The sequence below is a fragment of the Phocoena phocoena genome, chromosome 13, assembly GCF_963924675.1.
Source record: "Phocoena phocoena chromosome 13, mPhoPho1.1, whole genome shotgun sequence".
Lineage (NCBI taxonomy): Eukaryota > Metazoa > Chordata > Mammalia > Artiodactyla > Phocoenidae > Phocoena > Phocoena phocoena.
In genome coordinates, this window is record NC_089231.1 from 27,687,814 (window position 1) to 27,711,729 (window position 23,916).

Sequence of the window (23,916 nt, forward strand, 5' to 3'; positions counted from 1 at the left end):
GATAATCTCTAGTTAGATCCACGTTGCTGAAAATGGCATTTATTTCATTCTTTTTTATGGCTGAGTCATATTCTGTTGTATGTGTGTACCACATCTTCTTTATCCATTCATCTGTCCATGGACATTTAGGTTGTTTCCATATCTTGGCTATTGTGAGCAGTGCTGCTATGAACATTCCATTATGAAGAATTTTAACAAAAATTTTTATGAAAGATATTTATCACAGTAATATTTCTAAAAGCATTAAGAAAATGCTAAGGAAGTATTGATATATCCACTTGATAGGAAATTACGCAAAAGTTAAAAAATGACACTGAAGATTTTTCTTTTTAATTTTGGGGGGATTTGAAATAAACTCACTTTGTATAAATTCAGAGGTCCAGAGGGCATGAAGAAAAGTAGGTCTTCCTGCCTATGCCCCTCTGCCCCATCCCCCTATCAAAGAAACCCATTTAAAACGTGTGTCTATTCTTTTTCCTCCTCACCCAATGGCAGTTTGTTTTGCTTTTTTTTTCCCACTTAATAGCTGTTGATTGTCCCATATCAAAACACAGCTTCCTCACTTTTTTAATGCTTGAATATGATTTCATTGTATAGCAGTATCACAATCTATTGAGCTAGTTCTCCACTGATGACGTTTAGTTCTTTAAAATCTTTGGCAGAATAACCATGCTGTTATAAATAACTGTACATACTTCACTTGGCACACATAAGGATATTTGGAGGGTAAATTCTTCAACATGGAATTGTTGGGTCAAAACACAGGAGCATTTAGGGAATTCCCTGGCACTCCAGTGGTTAGGACTCTGCTTTCACTGCTGAGGGTGTAGGTTCAATTCCTGGTCAGGAACAATCCCGCAAGATCCTGCAAGCCTCACGGCCCAAACATAAATAAATAAATAAATAAGAGCATTTAAAAATTTGATCACATGGCCAAATTTCTCTTCACAGAGACTTTCAATTTTTACATGAAAGAGTATCTGTCTTGTTTGGCCCGTACCAGGTGCTATCAAACTTTGTTAGGAAAAGTGTGTTAAAGGACTTTAGAAAATACTAATGAAATGTTGTTAAGTTACAAAAGCAAAACTCAAAATTTTATGTACAGTAAGAGCTCAATCATGGAAATGTATATTATTGGAAGAGATGCCAAAACATGAATAGTGGTTTATCTTAAATGTATTGATCATTAAACTTCATCATTCCATTGTTGCTGTAGTAGTGTTATTTAATTTCATTAGTAAAATGTCCCCAAGTTGTTATAGACCCTTGGATATAGTACAGATATTACTTGTCTTTTTACTCCCAACACCTGTCCAGGTGATGAGGTTATTAATAAATGAGGAATGAATGAGGAATATTTTCTGGCAGCGCGGACAACCATTTGCAATTTGCAATCTTGCCACCGGGTGGTGGAAGAGAGTTAAAATCCAGGGGACTGGGTTTGAGCTACGAAAATCAAGTACAATGTTCCGTGAGATGTTAAAAAAAATGTTAAAAATGAAAACTTAGACAATTAGAATTGTATTTAAAATATTTGTTGCAAAATATTCAAAACTCCCAGGAAAAAGCTTTGATGCTGCCTGTGGCACTGCAGCGTCTTTCATTTCCCTAGTTGTCACTATTTCTTACCCCTCCTGCTGTTTAGCCTGTCCCCCTGGTGCCCTCTGTGGCCTCTGCTGCCCTTTATGATGCTGTCAGGCTTCCCTTTCTTCCTTCTAACCTAACTGCTTTACAAAGAGATGAATGAATGCATGTCCTCGGAGTGACCCAGGGTTGGAGGCCACCTCTCTATCCTTGTTGTTGCGATGACTCTACTGGTGGGATTTCATCACAGGGGAGGGGGCAAGGTATTACCAGGCAGAATCTACCAGCTGTCCTTCATATCACCCCAGCAATTGTCCTTTTGTTCTGGACCAAGCTAGAACCTGCTCAGAGGCAAAGCTTGCCTCTCCAGGCGTGAGGTTCTGGGCTGGCACTCTTGACCTTCATCCTCCCCTCCTTGAATGGATCTGTCCCAGAAATGGCCTCTATCCTGGGCTCTGATTCTGTTTGGAAGAGCTGTAACCGAGCTCTTCATACTTTAAATACGCTGTGATCTTGGTCAAGTCAATCAGCCTCTGGGCTTCAGTTTTGGTTCAGGGCATGTAGCACAGGGCAGTACTTTGTCCCAGAGCGCCGCATTACTACAAAGCCCGGATGGGTCTGACTTGCCCTGGGTTATGTTTATCAGTGTGTTGTGTTACAAAAGTGGAGGGAGAGGAAGGAAGTTCGGGCTCCTACTTCTGGAATGGGATTGGTGGAAAAGGGTATTGGGTCTGGGTCCTAAGATGCGGAAGGGTCGCGAGGAGCTGAGTTCCCGGATGCCTTGTAAGGACCCCACTGAGGGACCTAGAGTCAAGGGGAAACAGTATCAGTGATGTTTCCATGACTTTGAGACTAAACCGTGCTTGTCTGTCTGTGGCGGGCGCCTCTGGGGTCCTGCACTTGACTAGATGAAGCGTCCACACCTGACGCGGCCGCTAGCATTGTCAGTGCCCAGGCTTCACAGAGCCGACGCGCTGTCCCCGCGACCACCTCCGATCCGGCGGGGGCTCCTTCCACCACCGCGCAAGCCTGGATTTCTCCGTGAGGAATTGGGTCGAGGGAGGAGGGGGCTTGTGGGCAGGAACAGAGCCGAATTTGGGGAGGCGACAGGACCGGTTCCTTCCAATCCTTAAAGGCCTCCCGAAGGAGGGGGAATGTAGGGCTGACTAACTGAAGGCTGACGCCGCAGGGCTCTAACCCGCGGGCAGCCCCTCCGTTACGCGCGGGACGAGTGCGGCGTGCCTGGTGCTAGCGGCGCGGGGCGGGGCTGCGCGGGGCAGGCGCGGGGGCGGGACTCGGGGGCGGGACGCGCCGCTGGCCCTGACAGTCCGCGTCGCAGCGCGCCTGCTCTGGCTTTCTCCTCTCCTCGCGCGCCGGACATGACGGGCTCACTGTTCAAGGGGAACTTTTGGGTAAGTCGGCGGGGTAAGCGACCCATCGCCGGGCTCGGGAACGGGGGCTCCGAGGGGAGACGTGGGCGCCTGCCCAGTGCTCCGGGGCAGAACGCGAGGGGAGGCACCGCCGCCGGCCCCTCTCTGCGCTTCCCCCAGCCCACCGCGCGCCCGCGGGTCCCCGGGATCCGGTTCCTAGGCTCCCCCTCGGCCGTCCGTGCCCCCGGACACTGCTGACGGGTGTAGTCTTAGAGTCGGGACATTACCCCCTCATCTCATGGGGAAACCGAAACCCAAAAGGAGGAATCACCTGTCCGGGGAGAGTCGCCGGTGGCCCCTGAGGCTGCGCTGTGAGCGGATTTGGGGGGACGTGGGGCGCAGAACGTGGGGTGAACTTCGCCAGGCTGATCGGCTTTTCCAGGTCCGCGGAAACGTACAGCCTGTCCGAGCCCCATTAGCTCCCGGCTCGCCCCGGCAGACAACCCTAGAGGTGTTATCTAGCAGAAGCTTTGCCGGGTTCTGCAGCTCCGCTTCCTGAGCCTCTTCCTGCCTTTGCCTCCGCCCAGGGGGAGGTCGGTGCGTGTGTGAGACCCTGCGAGGTGGTGGGGACATCTGAGCCCGAGGACGGGCCCAACCAGGAGGCAGCAGTTCTGCCTGCCCCTCTCCCTCTGTCCAGTCGTCTTCCCCCCGTCATCTGACTGCGCAGGTGCCCCTCAAGGGTCTGTACCCCCTCATTTGGAGGAACCGCCCTCATCCCTTTAAGGCAGGAGCAGAAAGTCAGCACGTCTCCAGACTGACCCACTGCTGCCAAGCCGCCCCAGCTCCTTACTTGAGACCCTGATTGTCCCCCATTCAGCCTCATAGCTGCTTAGCAGGTTCCTGGCCCCTATCTAGAGCTGCTGGGTAGAGAAACCTGGCCCTGTAACCTTCGGGACACAGTTTAGACCCTGCTTTGTGAAGTCCCTTTTCCTGGAGATTTTGAGGTTCTCCTGGGGCACTGCCCACCTGTAGGGTGCAGCTCACCGCCCCCACCCCCACCCCCCTCAGCTTCACAGAGAAGGTGAACAACCTCGCAGCTGTCCCCTTGAAGAGGCCTGGGAGTTCTTCGGGTAGAATAAAGGACTTCTGGGTCCCATGACAGGCATTGTGGGAAAAAGCAGGGTACAGAGACCTGCCTTACTTCCCCTCAAAGTGTAACACTCTCCCGATTTGGATTCCTTTTATTTCCTTTTCTTCTCTGATTGCTGTGGCTAAAACTTCCAAAACTATGTTGAATAAGAGTGGTGAGAGTGGGTAACCTTGTCTTGTTCCTGATCTTAGTGGAAATGCTTTCAGTTTTTCACCATTGAGGATGATGTTGGCTGCGGGTTTGTCATATATGGCCTTTATTATGTTGAGGAAAGTTCCCTCTATGCCTACTTTCTGCAGGGTTTTTATCATAAATGGGTGTTGAATTTTGTTGAAAGCTTTCTCTGCATCTATTGAGATGATCGTATGGTTTTTCTCCTTCAATTTGTTAATATGGTTTATCACATTGATTGATTTGCATATATTGAAGAATTCTTGCATTCCTGGAATAAACCCCACTTGATCATGGTGTATGATCCTTTTAATGTGCTGTTGGATTCTGTTTGCTAGTATTTTGTTGAGGATTTTTGCATCTATGTTCATCAGTGATATTGGCCTGTAGTTTTCTTTCTTTGTGACATCCTTGTCTGGTTTTGGTATCAAGGTGATGGTGGCCTCGTAGAATGAGTTTGGGAGTGTTCCTCCCTCTGCTATATTTTGGAAGAGTTTGAGAAGGATAGGTGTTAGCTCTTACAAAAAAAACAAACAACCCAATCCAAAAATGGGCAGAAGACCTAAATAGACATTTCTCCAAAGAAGATATACAGACTGCCAACAAACACATGAAAGAATGCTCAACGTCATTAATCGTTAGAGAAATGCAAATCAAAACTACAATGAGATATCATCTCACACCAGTCAGAATGACCATCATCAAAAAATCTAGAAACAATAAATGCCGGAGAGGGTGTGGAGAAAAGGGAACACTCTTGCACTGCTGGTGGGAATGTGAATTGGCACAGCCACTATGGAGAACAGTATGGAGGTTCCTTAAAAAACTACAAACAGAACTACCATATGACCCAGCAGTCCCACTACTGGGCATATACCCTGAGAAAACCATAATTCAAAAAGAGTCATGTACCAAAATGTTCATTGCAGCTTTATTTACAATAGCCCGGAGATGGAAACAACCTAAGTGCCCATCATCGGATGAATGGATAAAGAAGATGTGGCACATATATACAATGGAATATTACTCAGCCTTAAAAAGAAACGAAATTGAGCTATTTGTAGTGAGGTGGATAGACCTAGAGTCTGTCATACAGAGTGAAGTAAGTCAGAAAGAGAAAGTCAAATACCGTATGCTAACACATATATATGGAATTTAAGAAAAAAAAAGTGTCATGAAGAACCTAGGGGTAAGACAGGAATAAAGACACAGACCTACTAGAGAATGGACATGAGGATATGGGGAGGGGGAAGGGTAAGCTGTGACAAAGTGAGAGAGAGGCACGGACATATATACACTACCAAATGTAAGGTAGATAGCTAGTGGGAAGCAGCCACATAGCACAGGGAGATCAGCTCAGTGCTTTGTGACCGCCTGGAGGGGTGGGATAGGGAGGGTGGGAGGGAGTGAGACGCAAGAGGGAAGAGATATGGGAACATATGTATATGTATAACTGATTCACTTTGTTATAAAGTAGAAACTAACTCACCATTGTAAAGCAGTTGTACTCCAATAAAGATGTAAGAAAAAATAAAAAATTGAAAATTAAAAAAAAAATAGTGTAACACTCAGTTTTCAGATCTTTGATCAGTGTCTTCTCTTCAGGGAAGCCTTTCCTGACTGCACCCAATAGCACATGTTCTGTTCCTTCATAGCATTTGTCAGCTTATGGTTTTGAGTTTGGGGGCCTACAAGCATGTGAGCACCTTGTGGACAGCTATTGTGCTGGCTTTCAATGCCACTGCCCCTTGCACAGGCTGATGCCAGTAGGTTCTCAGCAAATAGTTGTTGAATGAGTACAGTGGGTCTGTAAGGCTGACAGGGTATGTAGTGGGGTGAGAGCTGCGGCCTCCATCCTCAGAGGTCTCCCAGGCCATAGGAAGGCAGCCCCCCAGCTGCTCCCAGTGCAGACTTGCAGGAGTGGTTAGGGAAGGGGGGAGGCGTGAGATCTGTGTTGGGAGTTAGAGGTAGGGTGAAGGTCCAAGGCAGAGAAATTTCTGGGTTTTTACTTTCTTTTTTTCCCCTCTGAGCTTTTACTTTCAGAAGATATGAGATCCTGAGAGATAGTTTGCAAAGATATCTTCCATCTCTAATTTCCTATACTTTATGTCAAATAATAAAAACAGTAATAGCTAATATTACTGTGTATAGAGTCTGTGGCAAGCACTGTTCTAAACACTTTACACATACCACTCATTAAGTCTCACAACTACCCTTACTGAGTATCCCATTTTACAGATGAGGAAACTGAGAGGCAGACAGGTTAAGCAACATTCCCCAAGTTTGTAGAGCTATTAAATAGTGGAGCAGGACTCTGCATAGACCTGCTTAGTGAATGCCTTCAACGAGGCTGGTGCTCAGCGAGAGTGTCCCTTTGGCACTGCCAGAGGTAGATGATGGGACATCATTTGACTCTTCATGTGGATATCTTTCTCCATCATCTCCAACCATGAGCTCCTGGGAGGTTTGCACTGGCTCCCACCATCCACTGAGCCCCCAGAACTGCGATGGTGCTTTGCATGTGGATGCTCAGGAATCAGGGAGATGGGACAGTCAGGCTGGATTTGGGAGAAAAGGGGCAGAAGGGAAACTGTTGGAGACCTCAGGGGCTGCCTGCGATGCTCTCACACTCTCAGGGGTGGGGGTGGGGAGCAAGGCTGTTGTTATTACTGAGGAGATGGCAATAACTTTCATGCTTCAAGGACAAGAAGGTTGTGATTACCTAAGGTAGAAAACTTTGGAAACAAGGTGGGTATCAGTTGAGTGAATTTAATAAATATTTAGGAAAATACCTTCTCTGTATAGAGGTGGCATTTGCAGTGGTTAAGACCATACTCTTGGGTTGAAGGTAGATTCCTCATTAGGAAGCCGGCAGGGAGGGCGGGCTTTGGTCTTGAATGCGTGTCCTCAGGGATGTAGAGGGCAAAGGGGTCAGGGGATGGGAGAGTCTAGCAGGAGTGAAGAAAACTGGGCCAGGGTAGAAAGGGTCTGTTCCAGGATGGAAATCATAGGGAAGGGACAGGAGACAGATGAGAAGAATGGCAGAGGGTAGAAGAAGTCAGAGCCACAGGACAGGGTCACCAATTGAAGCTGGGCAGTAGGAGAAAGGAAAGGAGAGCTTGAAGGGAGCTGTGTGTAAGGTGAACAGGAAAATGAGGTGCGGACCCCAGAAATAAGGAAGTCAGATGAGGAACTGGTTTGTGGGGAGGGAAGGAAGAGGAAGCAGAAGCGGTATTGACAATAGGCAGGCCAGGAGCATCCTGAACCCCCCATCCGGCCCCCACCCCCAGGACCATGCCAGGGTTGCTGGATATGGGGAGGTCTTGGGGAAGGAACAGGGTGCCAGACAGCAAGGTTTGGGGGTATTTTAATATTTTAACAACCAGTACAAACACGTCAGTGAGTGTGCTCTGATGTCAACATTCTGGGTTTGAGGGGCTGGTGGAGATGGCCCCAGTACCTTGGAAAGGGTGTCCAAGCAAGAGAGTGCACGGAACAGCATAACGTGCAGAAGCAGAGACTATGAGGTGGCCTGGCCAGGTTTGAATCCCGGGTCTGCCCCTTGTAGCTGGGTGACCTTGGGCAGATTACTTCAACTCCCATACTCAGTTTTTCCATGTAGAAAAATGAGGACAATACCAATGTCTACGCTCTAGGACTGTTGTGAGGATTAAATCAGAGTTTAGTACGTGCCTGGCGCATAGTGAGCACTTGTGATTGTCAACTATTATCAGCACAGAGGTGACAAAGGAAATGGGTGACAGTTACTCGAGAAAGAATCAAGAGATAAGAGGTCCCCAGAGAAGCACTCTTGGTGACTACCTGTATTTTGGCAGGAAGAGAGAGGGGTCAGAGAAAGAGAGGCAGAGATGTAGGGATTCAACCCTCACAGGAGCCATCACAGGGCCAGGAGAGGAATGTTCCATGAAAGTTGAGAGACCCATGGTTAAATTACGTAGATGTTCCTGAAAAGGTATAAGTCAGCGCATACTTTACAAACAATCTTATTCAAATGCCCCATGGAGAGTTTAGTTAAAGGAACCTTTCGGTGGATTTGTTTGAAAAGAGAATACTCAAGTGTTCTTTAAAACTGGGATCGTCCCCAACCAAGTTTGCCTGACTCGGACACAACGCCTGTGTGCTGTTTCCCTCCCAGCAGTCATGTGGCTAAGCGGTGCTGTTATTTATTCTGGTTAATGTTGGTGGTACCTTGTCGGAATAAGACGGGGACCATGGATGTGGTTTCCAGGGCTCCAGGGAAGGAGGCCGCAGAGGGAAAGTCCCAGCCTTTGGCCTGTGATCCATGTAGCCCTGCACAGGTGACTGTAGAACCTGCTCCAGAAGAGCAAGATGTCCTGCCACAGGAGAGCCCCACATTCCTCACAAGGGTGTGAGGCCCAGCCTGACCCTGGATGTCCTCTAGACCCTTATATTTTGACCTGGTCTTCCTGATTCTCACGGCTCTTGGCCCAGACCAGCTTCCTACTGTCTGTCCTGCACTCTTCCCACCCCAACACCTGTAGTGGGTGCGGCCTCTCTGCTCTGCCTGGTGAGTGACCAGGGGAAGGAGCTTGCTCATTGCCCCCGGCCACCCAGGGCTGTCCCTCTGCTTCAAACCTCTGGCCACTTTGGAATCTGGTCATTCTGGGTATTACCAGAGCTTGAGCTGGTGCTGCATCTGGCTTTGCTCCTTGACTTTTCTCTATACAGTATGGGTGGGTGCTTTTTTTCTTAAATAAACAAAGAAGAAAACAGGTTATCACACAGACCCTTCATGCTCACCCCATGTGGTTTTTTTTTTTTTTCTTTTTTTTTTTCTGTATGCGGGCCTCTCACTGTTGTGGCCTCTCCCATTGCGGAGCACAGGCTCCAGACGCGCAGGCTCAGCGGCCATGGCTCACGGGCCCAGCCGCTCTGCGGCATGTGGGATCCTCCTGGACTGGGGCACGAACCCGTGTCCCCTGCATCGGCAGGCGGACTCTCAACCACTGCGCCACCAGGGAAGCCCCCCATGTGCTTTTCTTTCTTTTATTTTTTTCCCATGTGCTATTTCATACAATGTATAGGCTGTTGCTTTTCTTTTTTAATCCTCTCTTTTGGAAACCAGTCCCTAGAAACACACCAGGAGGGCTGTTGTCCTGCCTGGTGGCAAAATGCAAGGCAAAGACATTGACGATTGCCCCCTCCAGTTCATTCTTCCTAGAGCAACCACTGGGGTCTATCTTTAAAATAATTATCAAAATCCTTTTTTCTTGTTTTAGCTTCTTTAAAATTTAATAAGAGGCATGGGACCTACCTTCTAAGGAAAATACGAAATTCTTATTGAAATATATAAAACAAAATCTGAACAAGTAAAGAGGAAACAAAAGTTTGTTAACAAGCCTTAAAAAAATCTAGATGATGCAAGCACATTCCTTAAATATCCAAATATTTCCAAAAGGCTTATAATGAAAAAAATATAGACATTATTTATGTTGTCACAGCATGTAAAGATTGCTTTATTTTGTTTGTTTTTTGGCCGCACGGCTTGTGGGATCTTAGTTCCCCCCACCAGGGATTGGACCCTGGCCCACAGCAGTGAAAGCATGGAGTCCTAACCACTGGACCACCAGGGAATTCCCACAGCATGTAAAGGTTGTTTAGTTTAAAGCTAAGTAGTATATTATGATTAGACCTCCATTCTTATCCTTCCTGGACTTTCTTTTTTTTTTTTTAATTTAATTTAATTTATTTTTTTATAGAGCATGTTCTTATTAGTCATCAATTTTATACACATCAGTGTATACATGTCAGTCCCAATCATTCAATTCAGCACACCACCATCCCCACCCACCCGCAGCTTTCCCCACTTGGTGTCCATACGTTTGTTCTCTACATCTGTATCTCAGCTTCTGTCCTGTAAACTGGTTCATCTGTACCATTGTTCTAGGTTCCACATACATGCGTTAATATATGATATTTGTTTTTCTCTTTCTGACTTCCTTCACTCTGTATGACAGTCTCTAGATCCATCCACATCTCAACAAATGACTCAATTTCATTCCTTTTTATGGCTGAGTAATATTCCATTGTATATACGTACCACAACTTCTTAATCCATTCATCTGTCGATGGGCATTAAGGTTGCTTCCATGACCTGGCTGTTGTAAATAGTGCTGCAATGAACATTGGGGTGCATGTGTCTTTTTATATTATGGTTTTCTCTGGGCATATGCCCAGTAGTGGGATTGCTGGATCATATGGTAATTCCATTTTTAGTTTTTTAAGGAACCTCCATACTGCTCTCCATAGTGGCTGTATCGATTTATATTCCCACCAGCAGTGCAAGAGTGTTCCCTTTTCTCCACACCCTCTCCAGCATTTGTTGTTTGTCGATTTTCTGATGATACCCATTCTAACTGGCGTGAGGTGATACCTCATTGTAGTTTTGATTTGCATTTCTCTAGTAATTAGTGATGTTGAGCAGCTTTTCATGTGCTTCTTAGCCATCTGTATGTCTTCTTTGGAGAAATGCCTATTTAGGTCTTCTGCCCATTTTTGCATTGGGTTGTTTGTTTCTTTAGTATTGAGCTGCATGTGCTGTTTATATATCTTGGAGATTAATCCGTTGATTCATTTGCAACTATTTTCTCCCATTCTGAGGGTTGTCTTTTTATCTTGTTTATGGTTTCCTTTGCTGTGCAAAAGCTTTTAAGTTTCATTAGGTCCCATTTGTTTATTTTTGTTTTTATTTTCATTACTCTAGGAGGTGGATCATAAAAGATGTTGCTGTGATTTATGTCAAAGAGTGTTCTTCCTATGTTTTCCTCTAAGAGTTTTATAGTGTCCAGTCTTACATTTAGGTCTCAAATCCATTTTGAGTTTATTTTTGTGTATTGTGTTAAGGAGTGTTCTAATTTCATTCTTTTCCATGTAGCTGTCCAGTTTTCCCAGCACCACTTATTGAAGAGACTGTCTTTTCTCCATTGTATATCCTTGCCTCCTTTGTCATAGATTAGTTGACCATAGGTAAGTGGGTTTATCTCTGGGTTTTCTATCTTGTTCCATTGATCTATCCTTCTGTTTTTGTGCCAGTACCATATTGTCTTGATTACTGTAGCTTTGTAGTATAGTCTGAAGTCAGGGAGTCTGATTCCTCCAGCTCTGTTTTTTTCCCTCAAGACTGCTTTGGCTATTCGGGGTCTTTTGTGTCTCCATACAAATTTTAAGAGTTTTTGTTCTACTTCCGTAAAAAATGCCATTGGTAATTTGATAGGGATTGCATTGAATCTGTAGATTGCTTTGGGTAGTATAGTCATTATCACAATATTGATTCTTCCAATCCAAGAACATGGTATATCTCTCCATCTGTTGGTATCATCTTTAATTTCTTTCATCAGTGTCTTATAGTTTTCTGCATACAGGTCTTTTGTTTCCCTAGGTAGGTTTATTCCTAGGTATTTTATTCTTTTTGTTTCAGTGGTAAATGGGAGTGTTTCCTTAATTTCTCTGTCAGATTTTTCATCATTAGTGTATAGGAATGCAAGAGATTTCTGTGCATTAATTTTGTATCCTGCAACTTTACCAAATCATTGATTAGCTCTAGTAGTTTTCTGGTGGCATTTTTAGGATTCTCTATGTATAGTATCATGTCATCTGCAAACAGTGACAGTTTTACTTCTTCTTTTCCAATTTGTATTCCTTTTATGTCTTTTTCTTCTCTGATTGCCGTGGCTAGGACTTCCAAAACTATGTTGAATACTAGTGGTGAGAGTGGACATCCTTGTCTTGTTCCTGATCTTAGAGGAAATGCTTTCAGTTTTTCACCATTGAGAATGATGTTTGCTGTGGGTTTGTCATATATGGCCTTTATTATGTTGAGGTAGGTTCCCTCTATGCCCACTTTCTGTAGAGCTTTTATCATAGATGGGTGTTGAATTTTGTCAAAAGCTTTTTCTGAACATCTATTGAGATGATCATATGGATTTTATTCTTCAATTTGTTAATATGGTATAGCACATTGATTGATTTGCACATATTGAAGAATCCCTGGGATAAATCCCACTTGATCATGGTGTATGATCCTTTTAATGTGTTGTTGGATTTTGTTTGCTAGTATTCTGTTGAGGATTTTTGCATCTATATTCATCAGTGATATTGGTCTGTAATTTTCATTTTTTGTAGTATCTTTGTCTGGTTTTGGTATCAGGGTGATGGTGGCTTCATAGAATGAATTTGGGAGTGTTCCTTCCTCTGCAATTTTTTGGCAGAGTTTGAGAAGGATGGGTGTTAGCTCTTCTCTAAATGTTTGATAGAATTCACCTGTGAAGCCATGTGGTCATGGACTTTTGTTTGTTGGAAGATTTTTAATCACAGTTTCAATTTCAGTGCTTGTGATTGGTCTGTTCATATTTTCTGTTTCTTCCTGGTTCAGTCTTGGAAGGTTATACCTTTCTTAAGAATTTGTCCATTTCTTCTAGGTTGTCCAATTTATTGGCATAGAGTTGCTTGTAGTCATCTCTTAGGATGCTTTGTATTTCTGTAGTGTCTGTTGTAACTTCTCCTTCTTCATTTCTAATTTTATTGATTTGAGTCCTCTCCCTCTTTTTCTTGATGAGTCTGGCTAATGGTTTATCAATTTTGTTTATCTTCTCAAAGAACCAGCTTTTAGTTTTACTGATCATTGCTATTGTTTTCTTTGTTTCTATTTCATTTATTTCTGCTCTGATCTTTATTATTTCTTTCCTTCTACTAACTTTGGGTTTTGTTTGTTCTTCTTTCTCTAGTCCCTTTAAGTGTAAGGTTAGATTGTTTATTTGAGATTTTTCTTGTTTCTTGAGGTAGGCTTGTATAGCTATAAACTTCCCTCTTAGAACTGCTTTTGCTGCATCCCATAGGTTTTGGATCATCGTGTTTTCATTGTCATTTGTTTCTAGGTATTTTTTGATTTCCCCTTTGATTTCTTCAGTGATCTCTTGGTTATTTAGTAACGTATTGTTTAGCCTCCATGTGTTTGTGTTTTTTACGTTGTTTTCCTTGTAATTCATTTCTAATCTCATAGTGTTGTGGTCAGAAAAGATGCTTGATATGATTTCAATTTTCTTAAATTTACTGAGGCTTGATTTGTGACCCAAGATGTGATCTATCCTGGAGAATGTTCCATGTGCACTTGAGAAGAAAGTGTAATCTGCTGCTTTTGGATGGAATGTCTTATAAATATCAATTAAATCTATCTGGTCTATTGTGTCATTTAAAGCTTCTGTTTCCTTATATATTTTCATTTTGGTTGATCTGTCCATTCGTGTAAGTGAGGTGTTAAAATCCCCCACTATTATTGTGTTACTGTCTATTTCCTCTTGTATAGTTGTTAGCAGTTGCCTTATGTATTGAGGTGTTCCTATTTTGGGTGCATATATATTTATAATTGTTATATCTTCTTCTTGAATTGATCCCTTGATCATTATGTAGTGTCCTTCCTTGTTTTGTTCTTTATTTTAAAGTCTATTTTATCTGATATGAGTATTACTACTCCAGCTTCCTTTTGATTTCCGTTTGCATGGAATACCTTTTTCCATCCCCTCACTTTCAGTCTGTATATGTCCCTAGGTCTGAAGTGGGTCTCTTGGAGACAGCATATATATGGGTCTTGTTTCTGTATCTATTCAGCAAGCCTGTGTCTTCTGGTTGGAGCATTTAATCCATTCACGTTTAAGGTAATTATCGATATGTATGTGCCTATGACCATTTTCTTAATTGTTTTGGGTTTGTTTTTGTAGGTCCTTTTCTTCTCTTGTGTTTCCCACTTAGAGAAGTTCCTTTAGCATTTGTTTTAGAGCTGGTTTGGTGGTGCTGATTTATCTTAGCTTTTGCTTGTCTGTAAAGCTTTTGATTTCTCTGTCGAATCTGAATGAGATCCTTGCCAGGTAGAGTAATCTTGGTTGTAGGTTCTTCCCTTTCATCACTTTAAGTATATCATGCCACTCCCTCTGGCTTGTAGAGTTTCTGCTGAGAAATCAGCTGTTAACCTTATGGGAGTTCCCTTGTATGTTATTTGTCGTTTTTCCCTTGTTGCTTTCAATAATTTTTCTTTGTCTTTCATTTTTGCCAATTTGATTAATATGTGTCTCAGTGTGTTTCTCCTTGGGTTTATTCTGTATGGGACTCGCTGTGCTTCCTGGACTTGGGTGGCTATTTCGTTTCCCATGTTAGGGAAGTTTTTGACTATAATCTCTTCAAATATTTTCTCTGGTCCTTTCTCTCTCTCTTCTCCTTCTGGGACCCCTATAATGCGAATGTTGTTGCGTTCAGTGTTGTCCCAGAGGTCTCTTAGGCTGTCTTCATTTCTTTTCATTCTTTTTTCTTTATTCTGTTCCGTGGCAGTGAATTCCACAATTCTGTCTTCCAGGACACTTGTCGGTTCTTCTGCCTCAGTTATTCTGCTATTGATTCCTTCTAGTGTAGTTTTCATTTCAGTTATATTGTTCGTCTCTGTTTGTTCTTTCATTCTTCTAGGTCTTCATTAAACATTTCTTGCATCTTCTCGATCTTTGCCTTCATTCTTTTCCAAGGTCCTGAATCATCTTCACTATCATTATTCTGACTTCTTTTTCTGGAAGGTTGCCTATCTCTGCTTCATTTAGTTGTTTTTCTGGGGTTTATCTTGTTCCTTCATCTGGTACATATCCCTCTGCCTTTTCATCTTGTCTGTCTTTCTGTGAATGTGGTTTTCGTTCCACTGGCTGCAGGATTGTAGTTCTTCTTGCTTCTGCTGTCTGCTAGTGTTGGAGGGTCTCCTGCAGAGGTGGAGGATGGCTTTGGATCACTGTGGGAACAAGGACACTGACAGCAGAAGTTCTCTTCCTGGTCTTTCTAATTCCTGTTTTTGAGGGGACATTATTCATCTTTATCAGAGGCTTTTTTTTAATGCTCCAGTATATCAGGTTTGTTTTTTTTCCCCACAAACAGTTTATTCAGATTGGACTTACACAGTGAATGTAGAATTCTGAGTCTGGTGTCTCAGATACCCATTATGGGAACACATGCACAGATAAATACACATAGTTAAAGTTAATTCTAAAGTCAGAAAGACTTGGTTTGTGCAAACTTGGTATAAGTGTAAATGGTTGCATGTTAATTTATGGATTTTTCTGGTAAAAGCAACTATAGGTGTCATCAGCCAGTGAAAACAAAATATTGTTACTTCTAAATATATACAATATCCAAAGTACCTCTATTTGTACAGCTAATAGGTAATTTTGTAATTAATATTTGTAATTCTCATTTACTATCTCCTAAATGTAATCAGATTGTCCATTTTGGTACATGTTTTGTTACAGCATCAATATCATCTAAGTTTCAGTGTTAATGAAAAGGTCATCTGAGTAAGACGTGGCTGACATTTTTCTTTCCTCGCCTGTGCTAGAAATCTCCAGCTTTGACAAAAAAGGAGCTTTAAGTAAGAGTAGGAACTGTTGGTTAGCTTCATAGAATGACAGCCATTGTAATTTTTAAAAATATAGAACTATTAGAATTTTCCATCTAGATAAATGAGAATAATTAAGATATGGTTGCCAGGAATTTTAAAACTCTTATATGTTGTGAAAATCCATGAAGACTGCAGAGCTATGTGATCTCACTCCAGAAAAGGCAGGCAGCAGGAAACCAGATACTTTGGACACCACTGTTCAAATAGCTGCTTTGAGTCTCACAGCCTCCAACAAGGGCTTCGGAACCTCCCTCAGAATCAGGGGCTTCTTACTTCTCAAACAGCATGCGTGTGAGGAAAGTAGGCAGAGTAGGCTTTTTAAAGACACAGTAAACTGTTGGCTTGTTTGTTTAAACTTGCTTTCTGGGATTAGCTGTATTACTTTGTGAGTTTTGGGCTGAAGGTTAGACAAGCAGCGGATTTTAACACATGTGATAGGGGTTTTTTCTTCATGAGAAGGGGAAAGCTTTTCCCCGGTCGACCCTAATGCTCTTGCCTTAAATGCTTTACACTATTTGTATGTGTAAGGAGGCTCAGGGCAGCACAGAGCAACTTAAACCCCAGTGCATGAACCCGTAACATTCATGAGAATCTATCTTTGGGAACTGTTACATAGCCTCCCAGCTTACCAGTCAGATATGGCTGTTGCATTAGCACTAACCAAGTCACACTGGACTGCATTAGGGGATTAGAAACCAAGTGAAGACTTTCTTTTTTAACAGAACTGATCACAGCTAAATATTTGTGAAGGTAAAGCAAAAGAGTATTCTTAGGTGTTTAAATGCTATATTTCCTTACTGTTTTTTTTCTTTTTTTTTTAAGGCTGCAATGATCTTAAATATTTTTTCATAGATCACTGTTCATTCTTTAAACATATTACTGTTTGTTTATAGGGGTAGTTTCCAGTTTCAAGTGCTTTTATAAATCCCCAAGAATGGTAGTAAGTGCCACATACCTCAGTGACATCACTGTTTTTACAACTATATTTTAGGAGAGGGAGATACACACACACAGAACAAAAAATAAGAAAAGTTGTAGTGACAGAGGATGGCTGACCCTTGCCTCACACCCTCGGCATTCACTCTGTGAGGTGCAGCCACATAAGACTACTTGCTGCACCCCAGGGGGATTGGGGGTCAGGGAGGTTGGTGGGAGGTGTTGCTTGGCTCCCTTCCCAAGCCTTTGCACTGACCTCTACTCCAGCCTCCAGGTCTTGGGGAGGAGACTTTCTCTGCAAGTCTGTTGCACATTTCTAACAATATACTTATCACTCTATGTTTAACCATCTTTCCTTGTTTGCCTTCCTTGGTGGACTATGGTCAACTTCTCTCTTATTTATCTCTGTGTCCCTAGAGCTTGACACAGTTCCGAGAACAGAGTATGTGCTCAATAAATGTTTAACAAGTGAATAAATGAACACTGAAGTCTCACCTACTTGATGTTTAAAGAGTCACCACCCCACCCTCCACCCCCTGTACAATACATAATATTCAGGGGCCAAGCAACTGAATTCCACATATTTAATTTTTGTTGCCTTTTTTAGTCTGCTACCACATTTTTTAGAAGTTGTGATAAAATACACATAACATAAAATTTACCACCTTAGCCTTTTTTGAGTGTACAGTTCAGTGGTATTAAATACATTCCCATTCTTGTGCAACCATTACCACCATCCATCCCCTAAACTCTTTTCATCTTGTAAAACTGAAAGTCTATACCCATTAAACAGTAACTCCCCATTTTCCATTCCCCCAGCCCCTGCTAACCACCATTACGTTTCTGTCTCTGTGATTTTGACTACTCTGAGTACCTCATGTGAGTGGAATTATAGAGTTTTTGTCTTTTTATGACTGGCTTATTTCGCTTAGTATGATGTCCTCAAGGTTCACCTGTGTTGCAGCATATGTCAGAATTTCCTTACTGTTTTTTTTTTTTTTTTTTTGCGGTACGCGGGCCTCTCACTGTTGTGGCCTCTCCCGTTGCGGAGCACAGGCTCCAGATGCGCAGGCTCAGTGGCCATGGCTCACAGGCCCAGCCACTCCGGGGCATGTGGGATCTTCCCGGACCGGGGCACGAACCCGTGTCCCCTGCATCGGCAGGCAGACTCTCAACCACTGCACCACCAGGGAAGCCCAGAATTTCCTTACTTTTTAAGTTGAATATTATTCCATTGTATGAATATACCACATTTTGCTTCTCCGTTCATCCATCAATAGACATTTGAATTGCTTCCATGTTTTAGTTATTGTGAATAATACTGCAATGAACATGGGTATACAAATATTTCTTCAAGACCCTGCTTTCAATTCTTTTGGTATATACCCAGAAGTATAATTGCTGGATCATATGATAATGCTATTTTTAACTTTTTGAGGAACTGCCACATGTTTCCCACAGGAGCTGTACGGTTTCACATTCTCACCAACAGTGCAGAGGATTCCTGTTTCTTCACATCCTCACCAACACCTCTTATTTTCTTTTCTGTTTGTTTGCTTTTGTTCTCCTCTCTATTCAGATCTCCACTTACCTTCTACATTCTTCCTCTTTTTTTTTTTTTTGTTCTTTTTTTGCGGTATGTGGGCCTCTCACTGTTGTGGCCTCTCCCGTAGCAGAGCACAGGCTCCGGACGCGCAGGCCCAGCGGCCATGGCTCACGGGCCCAGCCGCTCCGCGGCATGTGGGATCTTCCCAGACCAGGGCACGAACCCGTGTCCCCTGCATCGGCAGGCAGACTCCCAACCACTGCGCCACCAGGGAAGCCCTCTTCCTCTGTTTTGATGATCTTGCCTCCTACTCCATTAAGAAATCAGACACCGGCTGGTAAAAGCCCACTTACCTTCTATATAAAATTAGGTTCAACCATGAGTAACAGAAAAGCCCAAAACAATAGTGGCCTCTACAAAGACAATGTTTATCTTGCACACGAAACCCCCAGCCATTCATTCCAGGGCTGGCACGGCCACCCACAGTGTCAGAGCCCACACGTCTGTCTGGCTCCTCGAGCGGTACCTGGGTTAATGCCTAGTACATAATGGGTTCACAGTAATAGTTGTTGAATGACTGAAAATAGGGTTTATTAACAGACATTAAAAACATTTAAAAACTTTTGATATATAGAACCAACCTGACTTCCTAAAGGGCAGACATAGTCTCAGTATCCCCAGTAATATGTGAAGATAATCAGTTTTACTACATCAGCCATGGCCAGTGTGGTTTTTTCCCTGCCCGTTTAATAAGCAAAAACAGATGCCTTATTAAACTTTCATTTGTGTTTTTAATCACCAGGGAGGGTGAACATTGTTTATTTTCTTGTTGTGTTTCCCCTTCTACATATGGTTTTATTTCCTTCCTCATGCTTTACTCATAAATCTACATAAGTTTTTTTTAATGATAAAGATATTCTTTGTCATTTGCTACAAATATTTGTATGTATATTCTTGTATATATGAGTATGTGTATACGCAGTTGTGTGTGTAATTCACACCTTCTAGCCTCCAGTAACTAGCATGCAGTAGTGAAGGGCGTTCCTCATGCACTCAAGCTTTTGCTGTGGACATTCCTGGGTTGGAATCCTGGCTGTGCTCCTTTCAATCTGAGGGACGTACCCTTGTTCAAATTACTCAACCTTCCTAAGCTTAGTATCCTCATCTGTAAAATGATCATTGTACTTAAATATGTATATGTATTTTGAAAACACTTTATACAGTGAAGTTTGTGGAGCTAATCTTTTGTAATTTTATCTATTGCATGTCAAGGTTTAAAAACTCCTCTGCATGCTGAAAGCTTGATAAACATTGAATTATTTTTTTTGATATTTTTTTAATGGTAGAGTTTTACTCAGTATTTAATTGTCTTTCTGTATGAACCCTCAGGTGTTAGAACATTGGCAGAAGCCAGAGATGTGTGTGGACTTGTAAAGTTAGGAGAAGATTGATCCCTGCCCTCGGGGGACCTACACTTTTGTTAAGGGGCAAACACACTGATTGGAAACAGGCTCATCTATTTTCCTCATGCTGCAATGAGTGGCTTAGCAGGGCAGGATTATGGGGCAGGCTCAGTTGGGGTACCAGTCCCTAAAAAGTGGTGAGATGGTACCAGGTACGTGATAAGATGGGGAAATCTGTGTTTCCAGATCACCTCAAGGGAGGCTATGGCATGGCACAGGGCTGGAAGAAGTACTTGAATAAGCTGCTTAGGGTAGGTGGACTGAGACTCCACCTGTACCTGAAGATCTTGCTTGAGTGAAAACAGTTGATAGTCTGGCCATCTTCTGAGGGGCCGGAGCCTAGTTTATTTTCAGGCTTAGTTTTGCTGCGTGATGGATGCCAGCTGAAATGCTGAGAAAATAGTCACCACCATCTTTCCTCTCCACTCTTGCCCTGCACTGCTGAATCTCCACTCCTGTTTGAACACTACTTTTTCTATTTAAAGAATAGCTGCTTAAAGTGACAGGTTCATAAATGGCCACAAATACAGTTCCTTCACTGCTCAAGGCCTTGGTTGCTCCACCTCTTAGAAGCTACTCTGAGGCTACACCCTGTTGTCAAACACAGACATGGCTTTCTTGATCCTGAGAGAGTCAGGTCCTGAACTAAGGGTACAGAAAGACCTAAGCTCTCAGGCATTTGACAGCTTCTCTACTGATGACCAGATCTGGACAGTTGACCAGTTCTGTGGGCTATCTGCCCCAGCTCAGGCTTCCTCATCCACCTGTCCTATGTTAGCACCTACCTGTTTAATCAGGATTCCCACATAATTCCTGCTCAGAAGAGTGGTCAGCTTTGATTCTGACCAGCCATGGCTCAGGGCTACTTCCTGGCCGGCAGGCCTCTCCCTGGAAGACCTAGGCTGGTGTTGCCCTTTCCTGGGGAGTCTGTGTATGAGGGACCCGCATGTTCCTCCTGGGCATCCTCAGCTCTCAGGGAGGAGACATGCTGCAGGTCCAGGCACCTGCCTGTGAGCCACACAGCCCCTTCTGCAGAAACTAAACAAAAGGTCCCAGAGCCCAAAGGCTCAGCAAGCTACGAGCCTGTCTGCTCTCTGAGGGCAAAGAAATGAGTCCTGTGTGTGTGTGTGTGGCGGGGGGGTCAGTTGCTGAAGGGGAAGCTGGAAGCCTGGAAAGGCAGGGGCCCCGAGAGAGGCTGAGTGAACAAGACTTCAGCTATTCAGATGGAATTGTTGTTGTTGTTTTAATTTATTTATTCATTTATTTAATTTTTGGCTGTTTTGGGTCTTTCCTGCTGCACGCGGGTTTTCTCTAGTTACTGAGGGCGGGGGTACTCTTTGTTGCGGTGTGTGGGCTTCTCTTTGCTGTGGCTTCTCTTGTTGCAGAGCAAGGGCTCTAGGTGCGTGGGCTTCAGTAGTTGTGGCTCGCGGGGTCTAGAGCGCAGGCTCAGTAGTTGTGGCGCACGGGCTTAGTTGCTCCGCGGAATGTGGGATCTTCCCGGACCAGGGCTCAAACCTGTGTCCCCTGCATTGGCAGGCGGATTCGTAACCACTGTGCCACCAGGGAAGCCCTGGAATTGTTATCGATTTGGAGAGAACAGGAAGTAGGGAGGGAGAGGCTGGCAGTCAAGGGTAGCCACAGCCCTCCCGGCCGGGGCTACATATCATTTGGGGTCTGTACACCACTCTGTCTCAGACTAAATGGGTTGCTGGAAGTCACCCACTAACCACTCTGGGCTTGAGCTTCCTATTGTGCAATGATGATAATACTATCTGGCCAGACCAATCCTAGGGCCATCGTGTCTCAGATGGAAGAGGTGGAATTGTCAGTAATGTATTAGTATGGCAATATTGTAGTGTTTTTTGCAGTTAAATTAATATTTTAAATTGAGATCATTAATGAAAATGATGAGTGGAGATCACTTTAAAAAGTTTAAGGAATTGTTAGAACAAGTGAAATATAGTTCCTAATCCCTAAGAATTATGATTTAAAACAAGCAGCAAGAAAGGTATTTATAATACATTAAGTTAAAAAAGTTACTAATTTGTAAAATAAGACCTCATTTTTATTAAAAAAATATGAAAACATAGTCATGTGTCATTAGGAAAATATCTGAGAGTTGTACAGCAAAATATTAACTATTGTTTTCTCTGGGATTTCATGTGACATGAAAAATATAATTATTTTCAAAAGTTTATCTGTACTTTTCCATTTTTATACAATAAGTGTAACTTTTAAAATAAAGAATTAAAAGGTTTTTAACAAGAAAAAAATTGTTAAAAGAAGAAGTACACCTGTTTAGACCGTAGAATAAAAGTATCAAACCCAGAGCGACACGGACCAGCCTGCAGGGAAGGGGCCTCATTACCTGCCTGTGCCAAGGCCAAGGCTTTCCCCTTAGAGGGGGACTCAGGTCCAGGGGAGACCCCCTCCTGCTCCCACACACACTGGTGAAACGACGAGACCCTCACCATCACCTCTCCTTGCCATCTGCCCTGTAAGCAGAGAACCATTTGGCAGATACAATGAGTCATTTGTTTTGAGTTTCTGTTGGTATTTTTTTTTTTTTTTTTTGTGGTATGCGGGCCTCTCACTGTTATGGCCTCTCCCGTTGCGGAGCACAGGCTCCGGACGCGCAGGCTTAGTGGCCATGGCTCACGGGCGCAGCTGCTCCGTGGCATGTGGGATCTTCCCGGACCGGGGCACGAACCCGTGTCCCCTGTATCGGCAGGCGGACTCTCAACCACTGCGCCACCAGGGAAGCCCTCTGTTGGTATTTTTTAAAATTAAAAAAAAAATTTTTTTTGCCTTGCCGCGTGGCATGTGGGATCTTAGTTCCCCAACCAGGAATCAAACCCACACCCCCTGCGTTGGAAGCATGGAGTCCTAACAACTGGACCACCAGTAAAGTCCCTATTGGTATTCTTAAAAGTAGGCATGTGACACATGCTCATTGTAAAATAGCAAAACAATACAGGTGCATATATAGTAAAAAAAAAAAAAACCGAAAACTTAAAACATCAGAGTCCTTCCCTCAGCACCTCAAATCCCAACCTCCAGGGGTAAGTTATAGAGTAAGTTTCTGGAGGTTTTTGCAGTAGACATATGCTTGTATAGCTTGTCCACATAGCTGTTGAAGAAGCATATTTATGATCCTTGTAAGGAACAGCAGATTATAAAGCTGCTCCTCCCCTCAACTCAGCATTTTTGTGTTTTTTAAAAGCATGTAAATGGAAGTTATCTCTGGTTTTCAAGATTATGGGCGATTTTGATGTTCTTTTTTCCTAGTGTGTTCACTGTAGGATAATCAGGTATTCTGTAAATTTACAACAGTTTTAAGTCTCCCCACCCGAGAAATGTAGTGGCTGAGTTCTTTGCACCTTAATGTGACTGAAGGAGGTCCTGGTTGGACAGAGGCATCCCTGCTGGTGGGAGGAAGGCAGGACCAGGATTAGAGTGAGGCACTTGCCTTGGGCATAACATTTAAGGGGATGCCAAAAAACCCTAAACCCTCAGGAATCAAGATAAATAATACTTTAAAGCAGTATTTTTAAAAATCAAAATTAATGCAAAAAACCCCACAATGAACAAAATTTTAAAGAAAATCTTGTATTTGCATGGTCCTGTCATTATTTGCCTCACCCTAGTTGGAATGGCTCCTCCCTGGCAGAAGGGATCCCTTGGAAATGGTAAGCACTTTGGGAAAGGGCAGTTCACAGCAGAAGGGAGGCCCTGGCTCGGGGTGGGCTGGGAGTGATGGGAGAGGGAAGCTGGGAGAACATACGTGGGGCTCCATGGGAATTCCCTGACCAGCTACAAGCTTCATGTTGGTGAGGAGATAGAAAGTGGACCCAGCACAGCCTCGGGATTCTCTGTTCTCCCAGCCCCTTCATGGCTGCTGGAGCTGTGGGTTCACAGAAGGTCTCCTGAGTGTGGAGCACATCTCTGCTGCAGAGAGAGAAGGAGGAGGGGAAGGTGTGGGAGAGGGGGCTCCTGGAGAAGTCAGGCTTGGGAGGAAGCCCACCTAAGGCTCAGTTAGGTACTTATCCAACAAGAAAGATGTAGCCAAAAAAGATCAGGTTTTCCCTTGCAGTAGAAACTTGTTTATCTGTGTGCTTTCTCCACCTTTTGGTCTTGTACTGTTTTAATAGTGATCTTTCCAATTCATAAGTGAAGATCTAAAAGTGAAAATATGGAAAATGTTCAACCTCACTAATAATAAAATATCCAAA

At 43.5% G+C, this 23,916-nt stretch overlaps 1 protein-coding gene across 1 annotated transcript in view; it reads left to right on the plus strand.

Annotated features, from left to right (window-relative positions):
* The first annotated feature begins 2,929 nt into the window (after positions 1-2,929).
* PSTPIP2 (proline-serine-threonine phosphatase interacting protein 2) overlaps positions 2,930-23,916 on the plus strand; it is an 84,827-nt gene continuing 63,840 nt past the window's right edge. The window contains exon 1 of the mRNA XM_065889859.1: positions 2,930-2,996. Coding sequence (XP_065745931.1) covers positions 2,964-2,996 — 33 coding nt within the window. The 5' untranslated portion in view covers positions 2,930-2,963. The remainder of the gene's footprint in view (positions 2,997-23,916) is intronic.